At 35.6% G+C, this 22,209-nt stretch overlaps 2 protein-coding genes across 2 annotated transcripts; both read right to left on the bottom strand.

Annotated features, from left to right (window-relative positions):
- Positions 1-7,565: 7,565 nt before the first annotated feature.
- On the bottom strand, positions 7,566-10,549 carry LOC125649196 (uncharacterized). Its single transcript, XM_048876489.2, has 3 exons — positions 9,899-10,549; positions 9,126-9,320; positions 7,566-8,721 (listed from the first exon to the last, which is right to left on the bottom strand). Exons 1-3 carry the CDS (start codon positions 10,334-10,336, stop codon positions 8,368-8,370), a joined length of 987 nt encoding a protein of 328 aa, XP_048732446.1. The 5' UTR covers positions 10,337-10,549; the 3' UTR covers positions 7,566-8,367.
- A 9,553-nt stretch (positions 10,550-20,102) lies between these two features.
- On the bottom strand, positions 20,103-21,534 carry LOC125651803 (complement C1q-like protein 4). Its single transcript, XM_048880582.2, has 2 exons — positions 21,261-21,534; positions 20,103-20,739 (listed from the first exon to the last, which is right to left on the bottom strand). Exons 1-2 carry the CDS (start codon positions 21,463-21,465, stop codon positions 20,354-20,356), a joined length of 591 nt encoding a protein of 196 aa, XP_048736539.1. The 5' UTR covers positions 21,466-21,534; the 3' UTR covers positions 20,103-20,353.
- Between the last annotated feature and the right edge of the window lie 675 nt (positions 21,535-22,209).

Below are 22,209 nucleotides of genomic sequence, written 5' to 3'. Positions count from 1 at the left end.
AAGGGATCAAGCAAAGACAGCATTTATAACTAAACGTGGCCTTTTCCAGTTTAAGGTAATGCCATTTGGGTTATGTAATGCACCAGCAACATTCGAACGACTCATGGATACTATCCTAAGCGGCCTTCAATGGACAACTTGCTTGGTGTACCTCGATGACATAATCGTACTCGGGAAGTCATTTGATGAAATGATGGTGAATCTTGAAAATGTGTTTACAAGGTTATCATCTGCCGGTTTGAAGATGAAAGCTAAAAAGTGCAATTTATTTGCCAAAGAAGTTGAGTACTTGGGACACATTATCTCGGAACAAGGTGTATCAACAGATCCGAAGAAAATTGAGACCATCAAGACTTGGACTGAACCTACTTCTGTGAAAGAGCTTCGATCATTCTTGGGTCTTTGCAGTTACTATCGTCGATTTATTAAGGGATTTGCCACAGTAGCCAAACCGTTGCACAAATTGACTCACAAAAACACGAAGTACATATGGACAAAGGAATGTCAGGAGGCTTTCGACTCATTGAAACACTACCTTATAAATTCACCAATTCTAGCATATCCCGACTTTGGGAAATCATTTATATTGGACACCGACGCAAGCGATAGTGGTATTGGAGCAGTCCTTTGTCAGATGATTGAAGGCGAAGAGCAAGTAGTAGCCTATGCGAGTCGAACTCTCTCCAAAACAGAACAAAAATATTGTGTGACTCGTAAAGAACTTTTAGTAGTGGTCACTTATGTTAAGCACTTTCGACATTATCTATATGGAAGAGAATTTACAGTCCGAACAGATCACAGTTCATTGCGTTGGCTTATGAACTTTAAGGACCCGGGGGGACAGTGGGCAAGGTGGCTTGAAACGCTGGCAATGTTCAATATGAAAATTGAACACAGACCAGGCTCTCGACATCGTAATGCGGATGCTCTCAGTAGGAAAACGTGCAAGAAATGTAGGTTCATATCTGAGCACAATGAGGTATGCAACACAAATGTGGGGTGTAACACTTTGGAAATGACTCCTGTTGAGGACGTCATAGGAGAAGAGGAGAAAAACATTTCTGATCTTCAGAAAGAAGACATTGAAATCAGCAAAGTGAGGAGTTGGTTGGAACAAAACGTGAGACCGGAACCCCTGGAATTGTCGTCGGGAGGACCAATGCTGAAGTCTTTTGGAGGTGAGAGGTGATTTGCTCTGCCGAAGATGGACTGATAAAGAGGGATCCACCCTCCAAGTTATTGTGCCTTTCAGCGAGAGACGACATATACTCAATTACAGCCATGACCACAAGACCGCAGGCCACCTTGGAGTGACAAAGACTCTAAGTAGAATAAGGCAAGCATTCTACTGGCCTGGGCTACAAAGAGATGTCAGACAGTATATAGCTGGTTGTGAGATCTGCATGAAATCAAAGAGCCCGAACAAATCTCTGAGAGCTCCAATGCAGCTCGTAGGAGCTGGAATACCGATGGAACGTATAGCAATGGACATTGTAGGGGAACTCCCGCGCACTGACAGAAACAACAGATACATTTTAGTTGTTTCTGATTATTTCACCAAATGGGTCGAAGCATTTTCTATGCCAAATATGGAAGCAGCAGCAGTGGCAGATATAGTTGCAAAAGAAGTTGTTGCAAGGTTTGGAGTTCCATGTGTTATACACTCGGATCAAGGGAAGCAATTTGAAGGCAAAGTATTCACAGAAATGTGCAAAGTTCTGAACATTAAAAAGACCCATACGACGCCCTACCATCCCCAATCAGATGGGATGGTGGAGCGATTTAATAAGACACTGCTCTCGATGCTTCGCACCTTGGTGGATGAGAATCAGAAGAACTGGGACGAGCTCCTCCCATTCGTTCTGATGGCATACAGATCTGTTGAACAGGAGACTACAGGATCTAGTCCAAACTACCTAATGTTTGGAAGAGAAGTAACAACTCCTCTTGAAATCATGTACAAAATGCCAAATTTAATGAGGAACATTCCCCCAAATCAATGGGCATGGGAACTGAAAGAGAAGCTAGAATCTGCTCATAGCCTTGTGCGACAGCACACAGCGCAAGCTATGCTGCGACAGAAGTCGCTGCATGACCAGAAACTCTATTGGCAGTCATTCAAACCCAGTGACGAAGTTTACGTGTATTTTCCCAGGTACCAAGTTGGAAAATCTCCAAAGCTCACACAGTTTTGGAGAGGTCCATTTGCTGTTGAGGCAAAACTGTCAGATTTAACTTACAAAGTTAGGTGTGGTTCAAAGGGTAAACCGCAAGTTATACATGTGGACAGAATGCGTCTCAAAAGAAGACAGGAACTGTTGCACGAGAAATGTGTTGAAAAGGAAAATCCAATTGATTCAATACCAGAAAGAATTGACCAATCTGACTCAGTACAAGGGTACAAAGAGAACAACGATAAGAGTTATGAGCAAATAGACAAGATTCTTAACAAGCAATGTCTCATTCCTGAAGCAAGATTAAGAAAACCACCAAAGTGGCTTTCAGATTATGAAAGATTTTGAAATGTATGTTATTTCTTTTACAGAAGATGCCTCCAAACACAAAGACTACTACAAAGAAGGAATTTAAATGTCCCATGTGCCCAGTTAAAACGTATAATCTGGGAGCCATGAAGGAACATTTAGCAAGTTGTGGCTTACAGAAGATGGAAAAGAGGTACACTTGTACAGCAGGCACTTGTACTTACCGTACCAACAGACTGGCGAATTTGAATAGACATCGGAAACGGCATGATGAGACAAAGACCAAAGAGTCCGATGGAGAATGGGCTAAAAATGATCCAGGGAATCTCAGTGACATCTTGGGAGATTTAAGTACAGACAGTGATGCAGACGTTAGCCAGGGAATCAGTTCTTCATTCACTGGGTGTGACTATATACCTGTGAGGAAGCCGACTCGACCTGCTAAGGTGTTTGTTCCACCACCAAAACCGGTGTTGCCATCAGTACAGGAGGTACCAAGTTACGATTTACCGACTGTATCAGTAGTGACACCTGAAGTCCCGCAAAGTGGAATTCTGTCATCCACGAGAGCATCGTCATCTGTAGTGACCAGCAATTCACCGACAGCAACGCAAATTGAACATGCCACTTCGGAGTTACCTCCTCGACGTATGGCTGCGAGTTTGCATCCACCTAGGTTTGCTTTAAAGCAAAGTCGTCTTGACAATATTGAAAGAGTGGACGTTGGGACTCAGACGTTGCAACCAGCTCAGAAGACGACTCGTTGGACAATTACAAGGTGGACAGATAATGGGAAAGACTATGAGGAGATTCAGCTGGTAGAGGACCTATTCGGTGCTATATAAGATTTTCGTGTCATTGACTTATTACGTTAACAAATTAGTGTAGATTTTTTTTTTTGTTGTTGCAAAAACAGCAGTGAAATGAGTTTAATTTTTATATCTTTCTTGTAACTTTTCTTGAAATGCTCATATTAAAATCATTTGAAAAACGTGTCCAATGTTGAGTTATGCGAGGACGCATATTTTTATTGAGGCGTGGGTAATGAAACGAATTTGGTATTATCTCTGTGTGATAAATGTATTCCTATATATTCCTTTAGTCGAGCTAAAGTTGTGAATCCGGAAGTGGATTGAAAGTTACCGATACATTGACCAATCAAATAGCTAGATTTTAGCCAATCATAATGCTCAGTCACTATCCAATCAGCTTGAAGCTGTAGGGTATAAATACTGCGAAACAAAGTCAGTCTACACTTATCTGGACCAAGAAGAACATCACTTAAAAGAGAAAGCTTAACAACGGTAAGGTATAGACGTGGCTGAATAAGTCTTTCCTATACAAAGTCAGTAATAATATAACTTTATTAAATACTTTACATAGGAATGAGACATTGCTCACATTTACCCTTACTTCCGCTACATTATTCTCATTAATACAGACTGAGTCAAATTGAGCAAAGACAAACATTGAGCAATATTGAGTAATTGAAGTGAGTAATTTTGAGTTGATCAAATTTTGCTATAATTGTGCGTGATTTCATTGTTCTTTGTAAAATAGCTAATCATTGGTACTGATCATTGTCTCAAATCATTTTACTGCCAATCACTGTTCAATATCTCGGAATAAAGCCGAGAGGACCCACACATCGCTAATCAATATTTTGAGCAAGTAGCTCAGTCTAAATTGAGAAACCACGGTTGCACGCTACAAAACCAAAGTTCTAGAATTTTTGTTTTATGTATATATTTTTTTTCAAAGTGCGTTAAACCTCTCCATGAAAACAAAGTGCTGATGTATACTCACAACGTACTTCGAATTTTTTTTTTTTCAAAGTGCGTTGATTTGGTCCCTAATTTAAACGCACTTCGAAAAATATTTCAAAGAGCGTCATACAAATCAGATACGAAGAAAAAGCATGGAAATTCTAAGTATATTTTAAGATGTCATACTTTATTTTGGCCAGATTTAAATATACATATAGTGCTTCGTTGCAAACGATAATGGGAATAAAAAACTAAATTAGAATTTCATTTCTGGAACGTATTTTTGTATGTCGTTTACATCTGACCGTTGGCTCTTTCGTGTCCAGCTCATAACTAAATTACTATCTAAAATCTTCAAAACTTTGGCTCATAACTGGACAATAATTTAGCTTAGAATAATAAAACTTGGTCATTTAACGCATGTGTGTCGCACCCTAAATTAAGGTCACTGTGGCCTTAATGAAGATGACATGGTTATGTATGTGATAATAATATATTGATATCCTTTATTTATACAGGATTGTACAATTAGTTATATAAACTAGTTTACACTGTGGTCCTGTCTATAACATATATACAGATCGAGAACATATATCACAAAATATGGAAATATCACAGTTTATATACATACAGATAAGAACTAAATGAAAAGAGACAATAAACACACGAGTATCATTGAGGATCAAAATAATGTTTCGGATAGGCTGATTTAAAAGATGTGGTAGTTGTGCATTTTCCTATAAAATCTGGTAATGAGTTCCATAAAATTGCTGCTAAAATGTCAAAAGATCTTTTAAAATATTCTGTTTTGGCTCTTGTAACATAAATAAAATTAGTAGAGCTCTGTCTTGTATTTCTTGTGTGTCATAACCCACTATGGGTTCGTGGATTTGAAACCTAGAATTAGATTTTGTCAGTTGGTGCATCTCTGGAGAAATGTAAATTGGTGCATCTGCAGATAAATGTAAATTACAGCGTTAGGTCTTTTCAAATTTGGTATGAAGCATCTTTGGGAGAAGGGGGCATAAGTTGTACATTTCAGGACTCCTGAAACCTTAGGGATGGGGCAAAAAATAAACAATTTTTGAAAATCTTTTTCTTTACAATTTCACACCTTTAAGAAATTTTAAATTCGAAGAGATGGAAAGCAGGAAGGCCTCTACCAAAATTGTAAATCTCCAGGGTAATTACCATCTTTAGTGCTATCGATACTGAATTGAAACTTCTAACTTCTTAATAACAACCATTACAATCCTTTTCAAATTTGGTATGAAGCACCCCAATTTAATTAAAGAGGAACTTACATATGCAAGTTGTAAATTTCAAGACTTAGGGGGACGTAATTTGTAAATTTCAGGACTCTTGGACCCTGGCGTCTTAGGGAGAGGGGCTAAAACCGGCAAAAAATAATTTTAAAAAAAAATCTTCTCTACAACTGCATATGTGTAAGAAAAACTGAATGCACTGTGATGTAGAGCAGGAAGGTCTTTACCAAAATTGTTATGATCCCCAGGGTAAATGTTCTGACTTCAGGGCGGGGCCAAACTTGATACGTAGTGTTTATGTGTAAAACTTTTTTTTTTTAATCGTTAATGCTAATGAAACTAAATTGATAATTAGAATGAGCAAGTAGGCCTATACAAAAATGGTAAATATCATGATCCTAGGGGTAGGGTTTGTGGTATCAGGGTGGAGCCAAAATGGTCAGTGATTTAATATGTTAACGATTGAAGATTTATAACTTCTTGATAACTACCAATCCATTTTATTTTTTTTCAAAGGTACGAGCAACTTTAGGACAATGGTGACATGTAAATTTCAGGGATTTTGGAGATGGGGTAAAATCTGCCAAACATAAACTAATATTCAAAAATCTTCTTAACAACTGCGTATCTGTAAGAAAAACTAAATGCATAGTGATGTAGAGCACGGAGGCCTCTACCATAATTGTAAATTTCATGATCCCCGGAGTAGAGGTTCTGACTCCAGGGCTGGACCAAACTTAGTTTGTGTATACATGTGTAAAACATTTAGACAACATTTTTTAATGCTATTGATAATAAACTGAAACTAAATAGATATTTAGATGGAGCAGACAGACCTTTACCAAATAGTAAATTCCATGATCCTAGGGTTAAAGGATTTGGTTCCAAAGTTGGACCAAAATTATTATTGTTTTTATCATTTGAAAGACTTAAGTTTGCTGTTATGATGTAAGAACTTGATGTATATTTAGGAAAAGGATGTACCAAAATCGTGAATTTCGCAACCCCAGGGATTTGTCTCAAGGACGGGTCCGTATCATGTTTATGTTACATAATGATATTATGTAAAGTCTTTCAGTATAGGCACAATCGAAAGCATTTGTGTTAAAAGAACACATCTTGTTTTATAATGTTGCTGGATATTAGAATTTAGCTTAGATACACAGAACAGGAAATTCTCTAGATTTCGTAGCCCATGGGGCTTGTGATACGTTTTACTAATACCCACGCAGGTGACTGATGAGGACTGTGGTCCTCTTGTTTAATAAAATATAGTGAATAATTTAGTTTCCAACAAAAATGGCATATGCAATATTTTACTACAGAAATTAGTTGCTCAAATTCTCGCCATATTCGAGTCTCGTGAAATGTATGATCAGCATTCGACCTAATAACAGGTTGTATTTGCGATCACTATAACGGTCATAGAGAAATTCTGACTCTTGAAACCCCTGTAACATCAACTTATAACAGGTTGTATTTGCGATCATTATAACGGTCATTCTGACGCTTGAAACCCCTGTAACATCAACTTATTGGAAGGTAGACCGTCTCCATTTCTGTGTTCTCTCGCATATTGAATCTGTCGAGAAACATAAACGCCGTGTAGGCAGGTGGTAGTGGAATATATGAATGAAAATGAGTAGATCACATGTAGATGCTTATTGATGTTTATTGATTACAGAACAAGAATTAACAAGACTACCAATATTTTATTGATATAATGAATCAGTATAGAATAGAATATGATTTATTTCCAAATTAGGGCCCTCTCGGGCATACAGCATACATGATTATTAACATTTCAATGTGCAATGACGATAAAAAGAAAAATATGCATTATTAGTATGAGCAATGTTCATACATGAGACATTTGAACATGATAATACTTATTTGTATTATATGTAAGTACCACCGTGTATCCTAATGCAAAACAGTCAGAAATACACATAGGGAAAAAAACCATATATATATATATATATATATATATATATATATATATATATATATATATACATAACAAATCTACATGTAGTGATAGTAAAGGTAGTATAAGTACATATGATTAACTCCACTGTAATGCAAAAGATACCACGGGACGGTGCATTGGTACTAGATCAACATGTCATGTTTATATGTGCAATATGGTTTCATATGGTTCACACATAATATACAGTAATACTAGTAGTATGAGCTTAGACAATGTACATAACATGAGACATTACTTGATGCAATATATGTAAGTACCACCGTGTATCCTAATGCATATAACAAAAGAATCTATTACAATGTATGTCAACAAATGACATTGGCTTTTTCTTTCTTTCGAATTTTAGCCACGCCCCCTGCGTGTTCCTTACTTCCATGGTAGAATTTTCTCCAGCTGACAATTTTCAATTTGTTAATTCAGTACTTATAACAACGAGGATATTCTGTTGTTAACAAAAAAGGTTGTACGAGATAACAAGATTTAACAAAATATCAAATACGAGCTACATGAATAAATTTTGCACTATTTTCACAAAACCTCCGCGCAAGTAAATGAAAGACACTGAACATCATACCACATGTTTGTATGGTGAAAATTTGTCAGTTTAAAGATTATTTTTCACATAATAATTTAATTCATGGAATGATTGAATAATTTCGAGCTTTATGGGTGACTGGGAGCCACTTATATTCACCCCCCACCCCCATGTGTAACAATTTATTTTCCAACATTGACCAAAATTAATTGGAAATTCCCAGATTGGTTTTCATTTTGTTGCATTGATCGTGAAGTGATAACTCGCGTCCCTTTAAACTTTCAACTAGCTCTACAAAGATAACACAATCGAAATATTTTTATAATAGTTACCGGCGTTGAAAAATAAAGTCTTTTGATGACACATCATAATTTTCAAGCTTAGAAACTACACCGAACCCGTGGTTTTGTAAGAATTTCTTAATGCCAGCTTCATTTTTCTCGCTGCAGTAGTCACAAGAAATAGATATGACATCAATATTAGTTGAATTCAAGGGCATCGTCTGCAAAACGTTCAGTTCCAGTCCGCCAATGTCTAGACTGATAAAATCCACTGCTTGTAAATTCAGGGCCAGGAGGATGGAATGTAACGGAAAACACTGGACGTCAGTCTCTTCGGCTCCCTTAGACGTGGATGTATTCAACACGACTTTTGAATATAAACCTTTTCTTTCAAGTCTCATCTATAAGAATCCAAAAGTCTGTAATTAGAACTGATTATCACTCTTTCCCCATGTATCATACAAACATACAAAATTAATCTGAGGGGTTTTCCGCTGAAACTTAAAAATTCCTGCCATCAAATGCCTAAGAAGTTTCAACTGAAAGATGATAAATTTACTACCAATCTCAAGTATATCAAGAAAATATGATAGTAGGAGTTACGAGATTGATCACTGTTCGTTATCTTCACCTTTCATTAGCTGCATATTCAAGTGTTGTATCACATGTATCAATCATATCCTATTCTACATTATTATCTATATACCAATATATAATCTCAACAGATATCATACATGTATCCTGGAATTCAAACAAATATCCACGTCTATGTCGTTTGCAATGATTGTGATCTGATGTTTCTTACCATTACTGGATAAGGAAAGGGACTGAGACAAGCGTTGATGGTGAAAGCCATCCTATGTTTGTATATCAGCTTTTGGTAGTTCTGAGGGTCGGGTTCTATTAGCAATCCCTGCCACTTCCGGTATCTCTCGAAGAGCAGCGTTGTTGACTGTGTTTCACCATCGTATGCTCCACATTCCACATAGAAACCCCTTTCCTGTGATAACGTTACCGTATATTGGGCAATTTGGCGCGTAGGGAATGTTGGTTTTTTGGTGGGTGAGAATATTTCGCCAAAAATAAAGGCGCCAAAATTCTATTTATATAAATGATACATTTGTTAATTGAAATTGTGCCCCCCCCCTCCAATTAAAAGAAATAAAGCGCTAAGATTTTTTTCATTTCATTTTATTCAGGTATAAAATATCACAGAATGTCATGATTATAAATTTAAAACAAACTGAAACCTGGCATAATCTATAGCACTATGCAGCTATAACGGTTAAATAATAAGTAACTGTATGAATAACATGACATGTTTTCAAAGATTTTCACACTACTAATCCATTGAAAATTCCTGACGCCAAAACTACCCAATATACGGTATTAACTGTTCGTGATTTAATTGAGTATAAAGACCATTATGCGATATTCTATCTCATTGTATTAATAAAAACCATTCAATAGGACTTTGTAGTTCTAACACGCAACAACAAAAAATCAAATCGATGAATACCTTTATATTAGCATTGCTTGTCTCTTTGTTTTACAAAGGAAGTGGAAGTGACGTCATACCTTATTACCCAAGATAGTGTCTACAAGGGAGGACTGTCCTGACGAATAGTCTACCTTGTTGTCGTAGAATTTGTACGGTTGTAGAGACGGGTTCTGTATCCAGTAGTTCCTGATTAAGCTGAGCAATCGACTGTCGTCCACGGCGACTTTCTCGTCGTTCAATCTCATTGTTGCCTTCCTGAAATCGTAACCGGAAGTTCTGTTCTGATGGATCATCATCGGCTTAAATAGTTTAGGTTCGAAACAGCTATTTATGATGGAATTTCCTTTGCTCACCTCCCTACGCTCACGAAATGTTTCCAACACAGACTGCATTTTTGTGTCTTGTTTGTCTCTCATGATGTGATGACTGACAGAGATTTTCATAGCGACGATCAGTGAAATCAGTAACACTGTGCCCGTGAAACTAAGAGTTAAAACCACAATGTTTCCTTTCATTTTTATTATCGCCCTGTAATGAGATTTCGATATCTTTTGATTTCAAGACTAGACTCCTAAACGTTCAATTTGAACTAAAGAAGATGAAAAAAAGGAAAGGCGCAAAATGAGATAAATATTACAATAATATTCTCACCTCAAAGTCTTTTTTATTCTAGCAAATGCCATCAGGGATTTGTGCGAAGAGTTTGAATGCAATTATCACACTACAAATGTAAACTATTTCACGATCATCATCTTCTTTCAATCTATATTTTTCCGTCTCGTGGATTTGTTACAACCCGTTGCATTGAAACAGATGTTTCTCATTACAAGATGTCTGGTTGTGACATAAATATAAGGATTTAGTTTTGAATCAATACAAAAATCCACTGTCTCTCTCAATCTTCCTCTCAAGACTGGCCAATTTCATATTGATACTTTTTATTTTTGATAGATCTTCAGAAAACTCGGAGTGTCATATAGTGTTTTGCTTTACAAGGACTTTATCAAGTACTGGTAACGAATTCAATGGTTTTTATACAGGAAAATAGAAAATACACAAATAGCGTTCCACTTTTAATCTACCTGACCTGAAAGTTAAAGTGAACTTTCTTCCGTGCATGTTTAATATTTTCGTCTTCTCAAATTTCAACCGAACTTGCTACAAAGCATGCTTGGGTAAAGAGGAATAAAGTTTCTTCAAAAGAACCGTCACACCCTTTTTGAAGTGGGGATAATTTATTAAAAGAATTAGCGAAAATTTTGCGGCATCATTAAGAATTTTCTTCTCAAGAATCACTGGGCCAATTTCAATCAAACTTCACACAAACCACCTTTGGGTAAAAGGTAATCGATTTTATTTAAATGAAGGGCCATGCTCCCTCCAAAGGGGAGATAATCAAGACAATGCAAAAATAGGGTGGGGTCATTTAAAAATCTTCCCAATAACCACTGAATCAGAAAAGTTGAAATTTGCATGCATGAAAGCTTCCTGACATGAAGTTTATTCAAGTGTGTTCAAATCATGGCCCCGTTTGTAGGATGTGGCCACAATAGTGGATCAAGTTTTACAAGCAGGAATATAGGAAATCTTTAAATCTATTGATGCCGTATTCTTAAAGTATCACCGTTGAAATAAAAAAAAAAAAACACCCGTGTTTATATCAAGCTATGCAATTTATACATTTTGTGCTAATTATGCAATTTAACTCAATTGGATGAAAAAGTAATCAAGCCGATTTCCCACTTAATATATTTTCCGAGTCGGATAATGAACGCCCCATTTAGAAATACTTATGATCATGTGACGTTGCAAGTGGGATTTCGAAAGTAAACAATATCATATGGCGACGTGAAAGATTGGACGGCCTGCAGGCTGTTGGCGGGACATATTCAGTGATAAAAGACAGTCAGGCGGAAACAGGATAGACAAAACCACTTTGAGCAATGGAGGGGGAGTTAAATTTCATGTTGAACATGAAATCACCATTCAGTACGACTATATACTGTAAAGAAAATCCTCATCTCCCATGATGTTTCTGACATTTTCTCGCGCGCTTTCGCACATCCACCATAAACGTTAATCCTCCATAACATGCATCAGAAAATCACCATTGAGTAGACCATTACTGCTTTAATACCCATATATGATTTGTCGAAACTATCAAATCGTATTGTTGTTCATAGTTTATTACACAGGCATAATTCACGCCTGGTCTGCTTTTTAACATCGAACAAAAGACTGTTTAATACGGCACATATACCTGTAAAAATCCTCTCTATAACAAAATGGCCATAATATGCAAGCATCCCCAGGTAGTGCAAATTCATATAGCACTTCCGGTCCGATCTACTTTTGAAATCATCCCCGCCTCAATATCCCTAGTTTGCTTTTCTTGTTTATTAATAGTATACACGAATTTAAAGAAATAATAAAATGATTTTTAAAAAAAAAACACGTTTTCAACAATATTTATAAATTTTAAGGTATAAACAATATGCTAATTTGATTAATTAGTTTATCAATCAACTCTATTTCGAAAAATGATCATACTCAAACTCAGCCATGTTTGTTTTGAGTACAACTCTGAGCTAGCTTCAAAACATACCCGAAAAATCTTGAGCATGTCCTCCATTTGTTCATGATAATGATTTTGTTAAAGTTTATAACCTTCACTGAATACGATTTAGAGCACAATTTGAGTTTGAGTATGAAAACGTGCTCAAAAAGTTTTATAACCTCTAGGTCAGATATGTATGAATCTGAAAGCAGTAGATCTTGCCTAGGCCAAAACAAATATCAGAAAATATTGTGTACGATTACGGGAGAATAGCATTGCGCCCACGGACATAGTGCAAGTCTTATTTCATAGAAATGTACACATCGTGAACAATTTCTCCGAAATTACGATAAGAAAAGATGTCAACAATTATTGTCAACTAGGAACCATTCTGGCCTGGCGGGCTATACATTGACGGTCCACCAACCCGACCAGCTGCAGTAGCAGGAAGGAAGTATTCAACAGGCCACGCTCTCTTCTTTGGAGACATTCCAAACATTGACGAATGTGAACATAGTCATTAAAGTGTCTCTACTTGTTTAAACTACATGTATATACATATAAACATAGAGAAGGTAAACAAACAAACAGAATGGGGAAAACATATACATGTATATACATAATGAAAGAGAAGAAAACATGAAAGATGTAAACAAATACAAGATCTGACAGAAAAGAGCAGTACCGGTAAAAAGAAAAGATGATAATAATTGCATTATTGACAAGTGTATTCAACTGTATATAATTAGCACTTATTAGAACCTTTTAGTATCTATAATATACTTTTGAACAATTTCAAATACTTTAAAACTTAGACATTTTTCACCAAACAAAAGTAAATTCAGTGATAAAGGAACAGCAAGTTGCATTTCATTGATAGATGTCTATAATCTGCAAAGTCAGAACATTTGAATTAAAAATAAATATGAGCATTTTCAGTATAGTGACCACACATATCACAAATAGAATTATCACATAAGAAGTGATCTTTAAGATCTGCATTTAGATTGCTTGCAATGTTTCTAAGTTGATAATGCAAAATATTTCCTTTGCGTAGACGTTCTACAAAACGTGGCGTGTTGTAGTTCTACCATAATCAGGGGCGGATCCAGGAATTCTGGAACACCTCTTTTCATCACATGTTACGCCTCTTGCCTCAACAGATGTTTCTCGTTTTTGAAATAAGAAGTAGATTTTTAAAAACAATTATAATAGCCAATAAAATATTAATGCGTGATTTTGGGAAGGGAAGGAGGGGCTGCAAAAAATTTAATCAAGGAATATATAAACAATTTTCAAGAAAAGCATACCAGTATTTCTACTGAAAAAAATATAATCAACTCGGAATCTCTATACAGTACCCAAACTCTGTCACATAATATCAGTAAGCGGAAAACAGGCTGCAATACTCTCTGAATTATTTTTTGATTTGTTTCTTGTTTGCTACACTTAGTAATGAACTTGAACATTGTTTTAAGTATAGCACTATTAACAAAAAGTTCACACACTGGGCTTATATAACACCACTAAATAGAACGTGTATCACATTCGTGTGTATTACGTCCAACTAACCCAACTCCGTCACCAGGGCCCTTTACAGTATGGCAACATTTCTGTTTGTTCCTGTTTCTCAAACTTCTAATCAGAGTTAGTACTGTCCATATTTTATGTTATTATACTTTCATGTAAAATACTCGAACCTGATTGGTCGAGAAGCATTTGAAAAAACATATTGTTACCCTCTGAGAACAGAAAACACGCGACCCAGGGTGATAGTATCTAGCAACGGGTAACAGTACTTGACAACGGGTGGTATTATAAAAAATTATCACATGCGTCAAATTTATGCGCGTACGGTTCGCCGTAGATTGCTAGACGACGTCGTTTGAGCGTTTGTAATAAACGCGAGTACCCGCATCGAAATACGAAATATTGCACGACAGTGATTGATCAAATGTCAACAGACGTAAGTTTTTCTGCTTTCCAGTTTACATAACATTCAGTATAATAAAACAAATATTGCATGTATTTGAGGGTAACATTGAAATTTTCACCCCTCGAGAAACCATTGTCAACCTCGGCTACGCCTCGGTTGACAATGGTTTTCTCGGGGTGAAAATTTTCAATGTTACCCTCAAATACATGCAATATTTATATAATATTACCTTCCTGTTGTGTTTCATTCATTGTGTTCAACATTGTTGTTATTGATTTTACCATTTTTGTACTATTCTGCTCCATGCAGAGCCTTTAGTGAAATTAAAAAAAAAAGATTTTAAAAAGTATTAAATTGTATTGAATTTTTTTCCTATTGAAATAAAAAAAATCAAAGTTTCAAAGAGAAAACTTTAGACATATTGAGTTTTACCCAGCGTTCTTATTAAAGAGACACTACAGCTCATTTTGCGCAAAAATCATGAAATGACAATTTTCCCAGCGCTTTCTCAATTTTTGTTGCATTGTTGAAAGTATGAACTTTGCGAAAATAACACTTATCTAAAGTTAAAAATTATCGTTTTAACGTAAAAATTAATACTTTTTGATGGCCTATACACAAAATACCGAGTCTCCTCCTTTCAGTCTTCAGACGCATGCGCATAGACAGTAAACAGTGCAGCATGTCGTCCAGAGAGAGAAAGTGTAGTTGATAGATCTAGAATTTTGACAGATTCTGTGAGAAAAGAGGTAAAATTAGAATGAGATAAAACTCATACGTGAAATAAAATTTACCTTGGTATCAGTATGACCGTTGGAAAACAAAGAGCTCGGAGAAACACATGTAACTCAGTGGCGGATCTAGGATTTCCGAAGAGGGGTGTGAAAGTCAAAGATTAGCCAAAGTAATCGGCCATTCTGGTGCAAAATTTGGATTTTCATTCACAATCTGTGGGGTAAAAAGGGAGGGGGATCCTGGCCCCCTAAATCTGCCATTGAGACTAGCTGCGAAGACACCACGTTTAAAAGTAAGTGCTATTTTTATCTGAACACGACACGTGTTAGTTGTAAAAACATCGGTCAGTGGGAACATGGTAGGTTTCTGTTGAAATAATGATTTATAATTACTTATTATAAGGAGCAGGGAATAATTTCATACTTGAAAGTTGAGTGTGGACCCCCTTGAAGGGGAATTTAAATAATTTCCTACAGAACACCTTTGCTGTCATTCAAAACCACGTGATGTAAATAAGCATTCAAAAGTCCGAGTCAGCATGAAGAAACCTTTGAATTCCGAACGATCTTCAAAGCGCAGTTGAGAGTAAATTGATGCATCCCAATTGTTCAAAATTGTCAGTATCGATATGAAATTTAGCATTTTATCAATACATGGTTTTAAAAAGACTTTATTAAAATGTGGAAAATGAGCTGTAGTGTCTCTTTAATAGCAGCCGCTGTGGAAAAAGTCAGGTCGGAATTTTAGGGATGTATTGCGTTTTTAATCACATGCATTTGTTGATGCATTGAAAATAATTTGTTAATTGATTAGAGCCTACATGTTTGCATAGTTTTACATGTAACTATTAGACGTGTCGTCGACACCCCAGTGCAAATATTGTCACGCTGTGTTGTTATAAAGATACAACTGCATGTCTAAGTCCATATAATATATATGTACTTCAATAAATAAAACAAAGAAAATATGAAAATGGAGTAAAGATAAAAATGTAGCAGTGAAATTAGTAACATCTAGAATGTCGTGGTCACATTATTATAGAGAGTTGTCATACAGTTTATCCAGCAAGTGGAACGACGGAGTTTTATAATATAAAAAGATATAAGTGAATGAAGAGGGAAACCTGTGTAACTCTACTCAAGCGACATGTACAGGAAACGAAACCGGATTCCAAATTTCGCACTATTTTAGATTTAGTAATAGTGTGATAACAATGCTCAAAATGTCGACAACTTTGATATAAATACAAATATAAAAATCTACCACCAATAACACTTTTCGCATTACGTAGTATAGCGACAAATAATTGTATTAACGACATGTAAATAATGTAACGGAAGTGTCTTGTTGATAGGTTTCGGTTGTTATTTGAGCTACAGCCAATAAGGTTTCAGTATTTGGCAAACGTGTTCGATTATGGAAGGGTTATTATCGAGTGTTCACATGGTATCACACCGGTAATTGTCCAATCAAAATGAACTTAGTCAATTGTAGTTCCATATATTTAAAGAAATATTTTCCTCCTTGCGCGATTTTTCTCATTTCCTCTTCTTCTTTTCTATTAATTTTTGCACCCCTGATTAGGAAATTTTGTGTAATTTGTAGAAATAACCAAGTGTATACAAAGGAACTATTTACTGTTGGTAGCTGAGGCTACTTCCTGAGGTGCACTCCGGCTGTTTACACACATGTGAAAATCACGTGGATTTGAGGGTAGTCTTGTTTGCGGGTAATTTATTTTCGAAAATGCCGAGTAGGGTGTTGTTTTTCTGGTGTCGGCAGACGAGATAGGTAACATAGAACGTGTCTGACTGTGTTATTCGGCATCAATTTTGTAAACTGATTTTTAATGATTTTTTCCCCCTCTATAGTAATATATAGTGAAAATAATTACCGGTGTGATACCTTGAACCTTCTAGTGCACACTCTCACGAGCAAGTCGAGTTTTCTATTAATATTTTCATTAAGTTTATTTCTTCATTGTAACATCCATGAAAATGGTATTCATATTTAATACATACAAGAGTGAGGTTCCGCCACTCAATTTTGTGCTTACTCCGCAATATTACCGCGGATAAACTGGTTTCCATAGGGTTTTCAAACATTTGTTTTTTTATCTGTGGTTTTTCCTCGTCGGCGGAGGAGGCTTATATTTATTTGGTATGAATACGCAATGTTATATCAGTACTGCTTTGTTTGCATGTTTATTTGTGAGAAAATAAACCTGGCGTCAACCGACATGGTGCGCTGTAATGCAATTTGTTTTTCTATTATACAATGTAATTGTTACATATAGGTACAAAGTGTAGTGGAGTGTGGACATTATATTTTCCGCAGTACGGAGATTAGTGGAAAATAATTGTCTTTTAGATTTGGAAATAAATGGTATGGTGGGTTGTATTTATGTTACACGTGGTGACTAGTTGGTTTTCAAGGGTGCTCGTTTGGCACAAGCTATCAGTTCTAGCCTATCTTTTCACAACGAAACGCATTTTTTCTTTATAATTTGAAATGTATAATACATTTTCACATATTTTTATGTTATTTTTCATACTTAATACTTCAAGGCAAAATCCCTGCATTATCCTGGAGACGGTGCACATTTGTGATTTTGACAGGGTATGGGACACCTTTTCCCCGAATTTGTTATGCATAAGAAAGTTTGCTTTTTTTACTTATTTTTTTCCTGGCCGTCACGTCGTTAATGAAAGGATACTAATTTTGTTTTTGTTATCAATAAAAAAAATATTGTTACATTAGTTTTCATACAGTACGTGTATATCATATACTGTCCTCGTTATAATTTTCATTGTTGCGTACATGTATTTCCTGTCAGTATCATAAACTCTAGGCTTCTCTATACGCTTCCTGCGATATGAGAATTGGTGCAATATGTCAATGGTTGGAAGTTTCTGTAACTTCTGCAGGGATGCTGAATTAACACAATAAGGAAGTGCATTTTCATAGTCAAGACCGGATGTAATCAGTGATCAAACAAGTGTCCTGCACGCATCCCCCGTTATAAGAGATCTAATTCTACCGATATTATGAAGTTGGTAATAATATGATTTGGTCAATGTAATTATTTGACACTCCATGCTAAGTGTGATGTTGAAAAACATCCCAAGGTTTATGACACATGAAGCACTATTGATGACAGATCCACCGAAAGTCAGTTGATATCCTGAGAATTCACAAGCCTTACATTTTGGGGCAAAGAGGATAAGTTTTGTTTTTTCTGATTTAGCTTGAGTATGTTGTTTTGCATGCAGTTGTCAATGAAAGGTGAATATAAAGAGCAGTGATCAATCTTATAATATCAGAAAGTCTGTCTGCAATGCCGTCCCAGCTGTAGTTCGGATTTATAATCAGGTATACCCTGGTGTTGTCCGCGTAGCAATGATAACACGTTATGCCTCCGACAAATTCTTTGATTGGTTTGGAGAACATGCAATATAGACAAGGCCCCAATACAGAACTCAGATGAATACCATAGTGGAGTAGAAACTCTGGACAATGTAGATCCAACAGCAATTTGTTGATTTCGATCAGAGAGATAAGACCTTATCCATGACAGATCCGATCACGTTATACCAAAAACATACTCCATACGCATATTCTTGTTAGAATATTATGGTCGATGACGTAGGATGCGGCTGAAAGATCAAGCTTCACGAGTGCAACACATGAATTCCTATCCAATGTAGAGGTAATATTATGGTGAACCCTTAATTAATTAAGCCGTTTCTGTGGAGTAACTATTACGGTAGGCAGATTGCACCTGGTCATTAAGCTCGTAAGCATTTAGATGTTTTTTCAAGTTGAGATGCTACTGCTTTGTCCAATAATTTAGATAGGAAAGATAAGTTTGATACTGGTATATACTTTCTGAAAATCCATCCTTGTCAAGTCCTTGGCGCTTAAGGTAAGCTTATACCTTTATGACACTAGGTCACAAGATGGCGATTTAAATGTTTTGTGAAATTATTTGTATCGATCGATTTGTTTGTCTATCAATGTAGCTCAGTGGTTAAAGCATTGGTGGTGAACCAGAGATCTCGAGTTCAAATCCGCCCGACTCTTTTGTTCACATGTGTTGAAATAAATTTTTGAAAATCATGTTTTTATCCAAATTTGCATATTTTCTGCCTTTTTGACATGTATACTTATTATATACATGTATCATAATATCTTTTACGATTAAATCAATTCGTACTGATTTGAGAAACCATTTCAAGGCGTGGTGAGCCACCTTAATTAATGGTCGTACTATATCTTTCTGAAATCCAATGGCACGTTCGATTCCAAGAAAGAAATCTTAATAATTTCAGTAATGATTGACAAAACACACTCCAAACATTGTTTCAGAACTTTCGTGGGTATTGGGTCTAATTCGCAGGACTGTTGGCGCACCACTGATGCGTGTAATAGCACGTACCTCAGAAAGCGACACTGGCGGCTCAAACACTACCAAAGGAATACATGTACCATCAAACTTGATGTCAGCTTGAAGAACATCTTCCTTATAAAGGGAAGTTCTTGAAAAACATAGACTATTTCTAATTTTCTGAATTTTTTTCAATAACGTATTCGCCAAATTTGGATTCAAGATCGATTTCGTTATTGTGCATGCAAAACTGACACATTTGTACATGTATATTCCATGAGATTCGTGATCTAAATGAACGTTTAAAAAATATTTGCAGTTTTTGGAAATTTCAGTGCTTTCTATTGGTAAATTGTATTCATAGATGTATAAAATTTTCAGTGGCATTCTTATCACGGAAGATTACTTGACTACAGTTGCCTCCCCTCTCTAAATCCATTAAAGAAGAGATGCTTGGGGTTTTTAAAGCAATACTAGCTGTCATTTGTGTGTCGAGAATTTGTGTTACAAAATTGTGATTTACTATTTCAATGACAGGAAAGAAATAAGGGTTATAAACTTTTGTTATCAATATTTGTGTTAGAAATCCTATCCAATGGCTCTGAACGAGGGGAAATCACATTGTTGTCTTCCTGTACAAAAATGATTTCTATATAATGCCATATATTCAATACAGCCTCAATCTTTATTTTGATGAAATCTTAAACTTGGTTAAAGTTACATACAAAACTATCATAATAGCATATTTCTACAATTTTTTTTTTATAGATTTAAAGCTGATATTTCTTTAACATTACATGTATATGATTGTAAAAATGTAAAATGTAATTCTAAGTCGATTAAAAATACCAAATTCGTTGTGCCACCTTTGATGATGTTTTCGGGAATCGACACCCGCGGCTTCATTTATAATTCAATCACTGAATCAAAAACCCACTAAAAGCACAGTAATAACCAGCATCAAGTTTAGAAGCACTGTCAGCTCTGACAAACACAACATCAGACATATCTAAGTGAGCGGTAACTGTCACAGACGAAGAATAATAGTCCTTAACAATGTAAATACTGCCTAAAAGTTGATTTCCATTTCTCAATACTGCAAAGTAAGAATTACTTCCGCCTGGCCCGGTTAACAAAGAAACAGCAAACTGGTATACACCACTTACAGGAGCTGTGAAATGCCCGTATGTTTCATGGTAAGCGTTTCCGAGATTTAAAAGTACATTATCAAATATAACGGTCTGTTGATTTGATAGTACCATATTGCTGGATAGTCTAGCCGTGAAAGCGATGGGTACAGGATCTGGATTTAAAATGATATCATTATTGTATGCATTTACAGTTAAACTCGCTTAGTACAAAACATTATACACATTCTACTTTACTTTAATTTGTATCGTCTTTCTCCCTTTTTTTTTTTACTATCATTATATTATTGTATTTACATCTGCTAGACTGTGTAAGAATTGGTCGTTTATTTTCAGCTTTGTAATTATTAAGCATGTTCAATATTGTTAAAATGCTATAAGATGTATGTCTTTCGCAATATAAAATTATATAACACTTCACTTCCGTCACACTTTGGGGTTAGCTCAGTTTCAAAGAAACTATACAAAATATTTTTATCGCAAACCTTATATACTAATATCGCATATTGAAAAGTGCAAGATCTACATTTGTCACACACTACAGAGTGGAGCAAAGTAAAGCACACGTTAACAATAGATGGAGCAGAGATTTATATTTTCTACAAAATATAATTTATTTTAGTAAATGAAATTTGATTAATTGTTTTATTCAATATTTCAAGTAAATCAAACTTACCTTTAGAACTGGCGGTTAATGTCGCTTTAAGGCTGGCAGATTCTTTCTTAAGTCGATCAATTTCGATTACATTGTGTTGAAGACTGGCATTAAGTTGCTGGACAAGTTGTTTCAGGTGTTCGACTTCATTCCCGTGATTTGTTAGATTTAAACAAAAACTCTCCTTTACACAGAAAAGCAAAACGAAAAAGCATGACACAAACATGTTCCCTATCGTACTTCTAATAATTTTACTCTCTCTCTTCCTTATGACGTTCAAGTTTGAAATGGGGCAAATGAAATATGTAAAATTGGGTTATCGGGAACTCACAAAACAAGAAAAAAAGTAAGGGTTTGGTGTAGAAATATAATTCAATCTAACCTAGCAGATAAAGATTAAGGTTGGATAATTCCTGTAAAACAACTGCACTACCCAGATACCTAGGTATTAACCTTGACTGAGGCTACGTTTACTGCAAAGAAACATTAACAGTGTGTCCCCCCACGTTGCTGCGATAGGGGTACTGTTCTTAAAAAGGTTCATAAGCCTAATATCTGAAGATTGATAAAATATTCAGACATGTAAAGGTCTGAACTAAACATGTAACTTATGTAATACAAACACCTAGCTACTGAAGGAAACTTGAAATTAGAGACAAATTTCATCAAAATGTTAAAGTAGCTGATTTCCTTAAGTGTTACCTCCTAAGATTGGTGACATATTGAGATATCAAACCACACAGTCGTGAGCACAACTCTGGATTATATTTTATATGAATGCAAACACTTATCTACTACGACTTTTAAAGGGAATTTGAACGCATAATACATGATATGTATCTGAAACGTGATGGCATATTGAGATTTCTTGGTGTATCTAATCCTGAATTACGTGTATTTCGTTAATGTAAATACAAATCTCTTTAATTCTATAAGAATATATGCATAAGTTAATGGTTTTGTCCATAAC

This window comes from Ostrea edulis, chromosome 5 (assembly GCF_947568905.1).
Source record: "Ostrea edulis chromosome 5, xbOstEdul1.1, whole genome shotgun sequence".
NCBI classification, from domain to species: domain Eukaryota; kingdom Metazoa; phylum Mollusca; class Bivalvia; order Ostreida; family Ostreidae; genus Ostrea; species Ostrea edulis.
The sequence above is the reverse complement of the archived record's forward strand: the minus strand, read 5'-3'. Positions and strand labels throughout refer to the sequence as shown.

What these genes read in the sequence shown, in the direction of transcription:
- LOC125649196 (XM_048876489.2), bottom strand. Translation starts at nt 10,336, where the DNA reads ATGAAAGGAAACATTGTGGTTTTAACTCTTAGTTTCACGGGCACAGTG. An exon ending in ACACTATCTTGGGTAATAAG is followed by an intron (nt 9,321 to 9,898) that starts GTATGACGTCAC and finishes ACGTTATCACAG; the next exon opens with GAAAGGGGTTTCTATGTGGA. An exon ending in CCTTTCCTTATCCAGTAATG is followed by an intron (nt 8,722 to 9,125) that starts GTAAGAAACATC and finishes GGATTCTTATAG; the next exon opens with ATGAGACTTGAAAGAAAAGG.
- LOC125651803 (XM_048880582.2), bottom strand. Translation starts at nt 21,465, where the DNA reads ATGTTTGTGTCATGCTTTTTCGTTTTGCTTTTCTGTGTAAAGGAGAGT. An exon ending in ATTAACCGCCAGTTCTAAAG is followed by an intron (nt 20,740 to 21,260) that starts GTAAGTTTGATT and finishes TTTTAAATCCAG; the next exon opens with ATCCTGTACCCATCGCTTTC.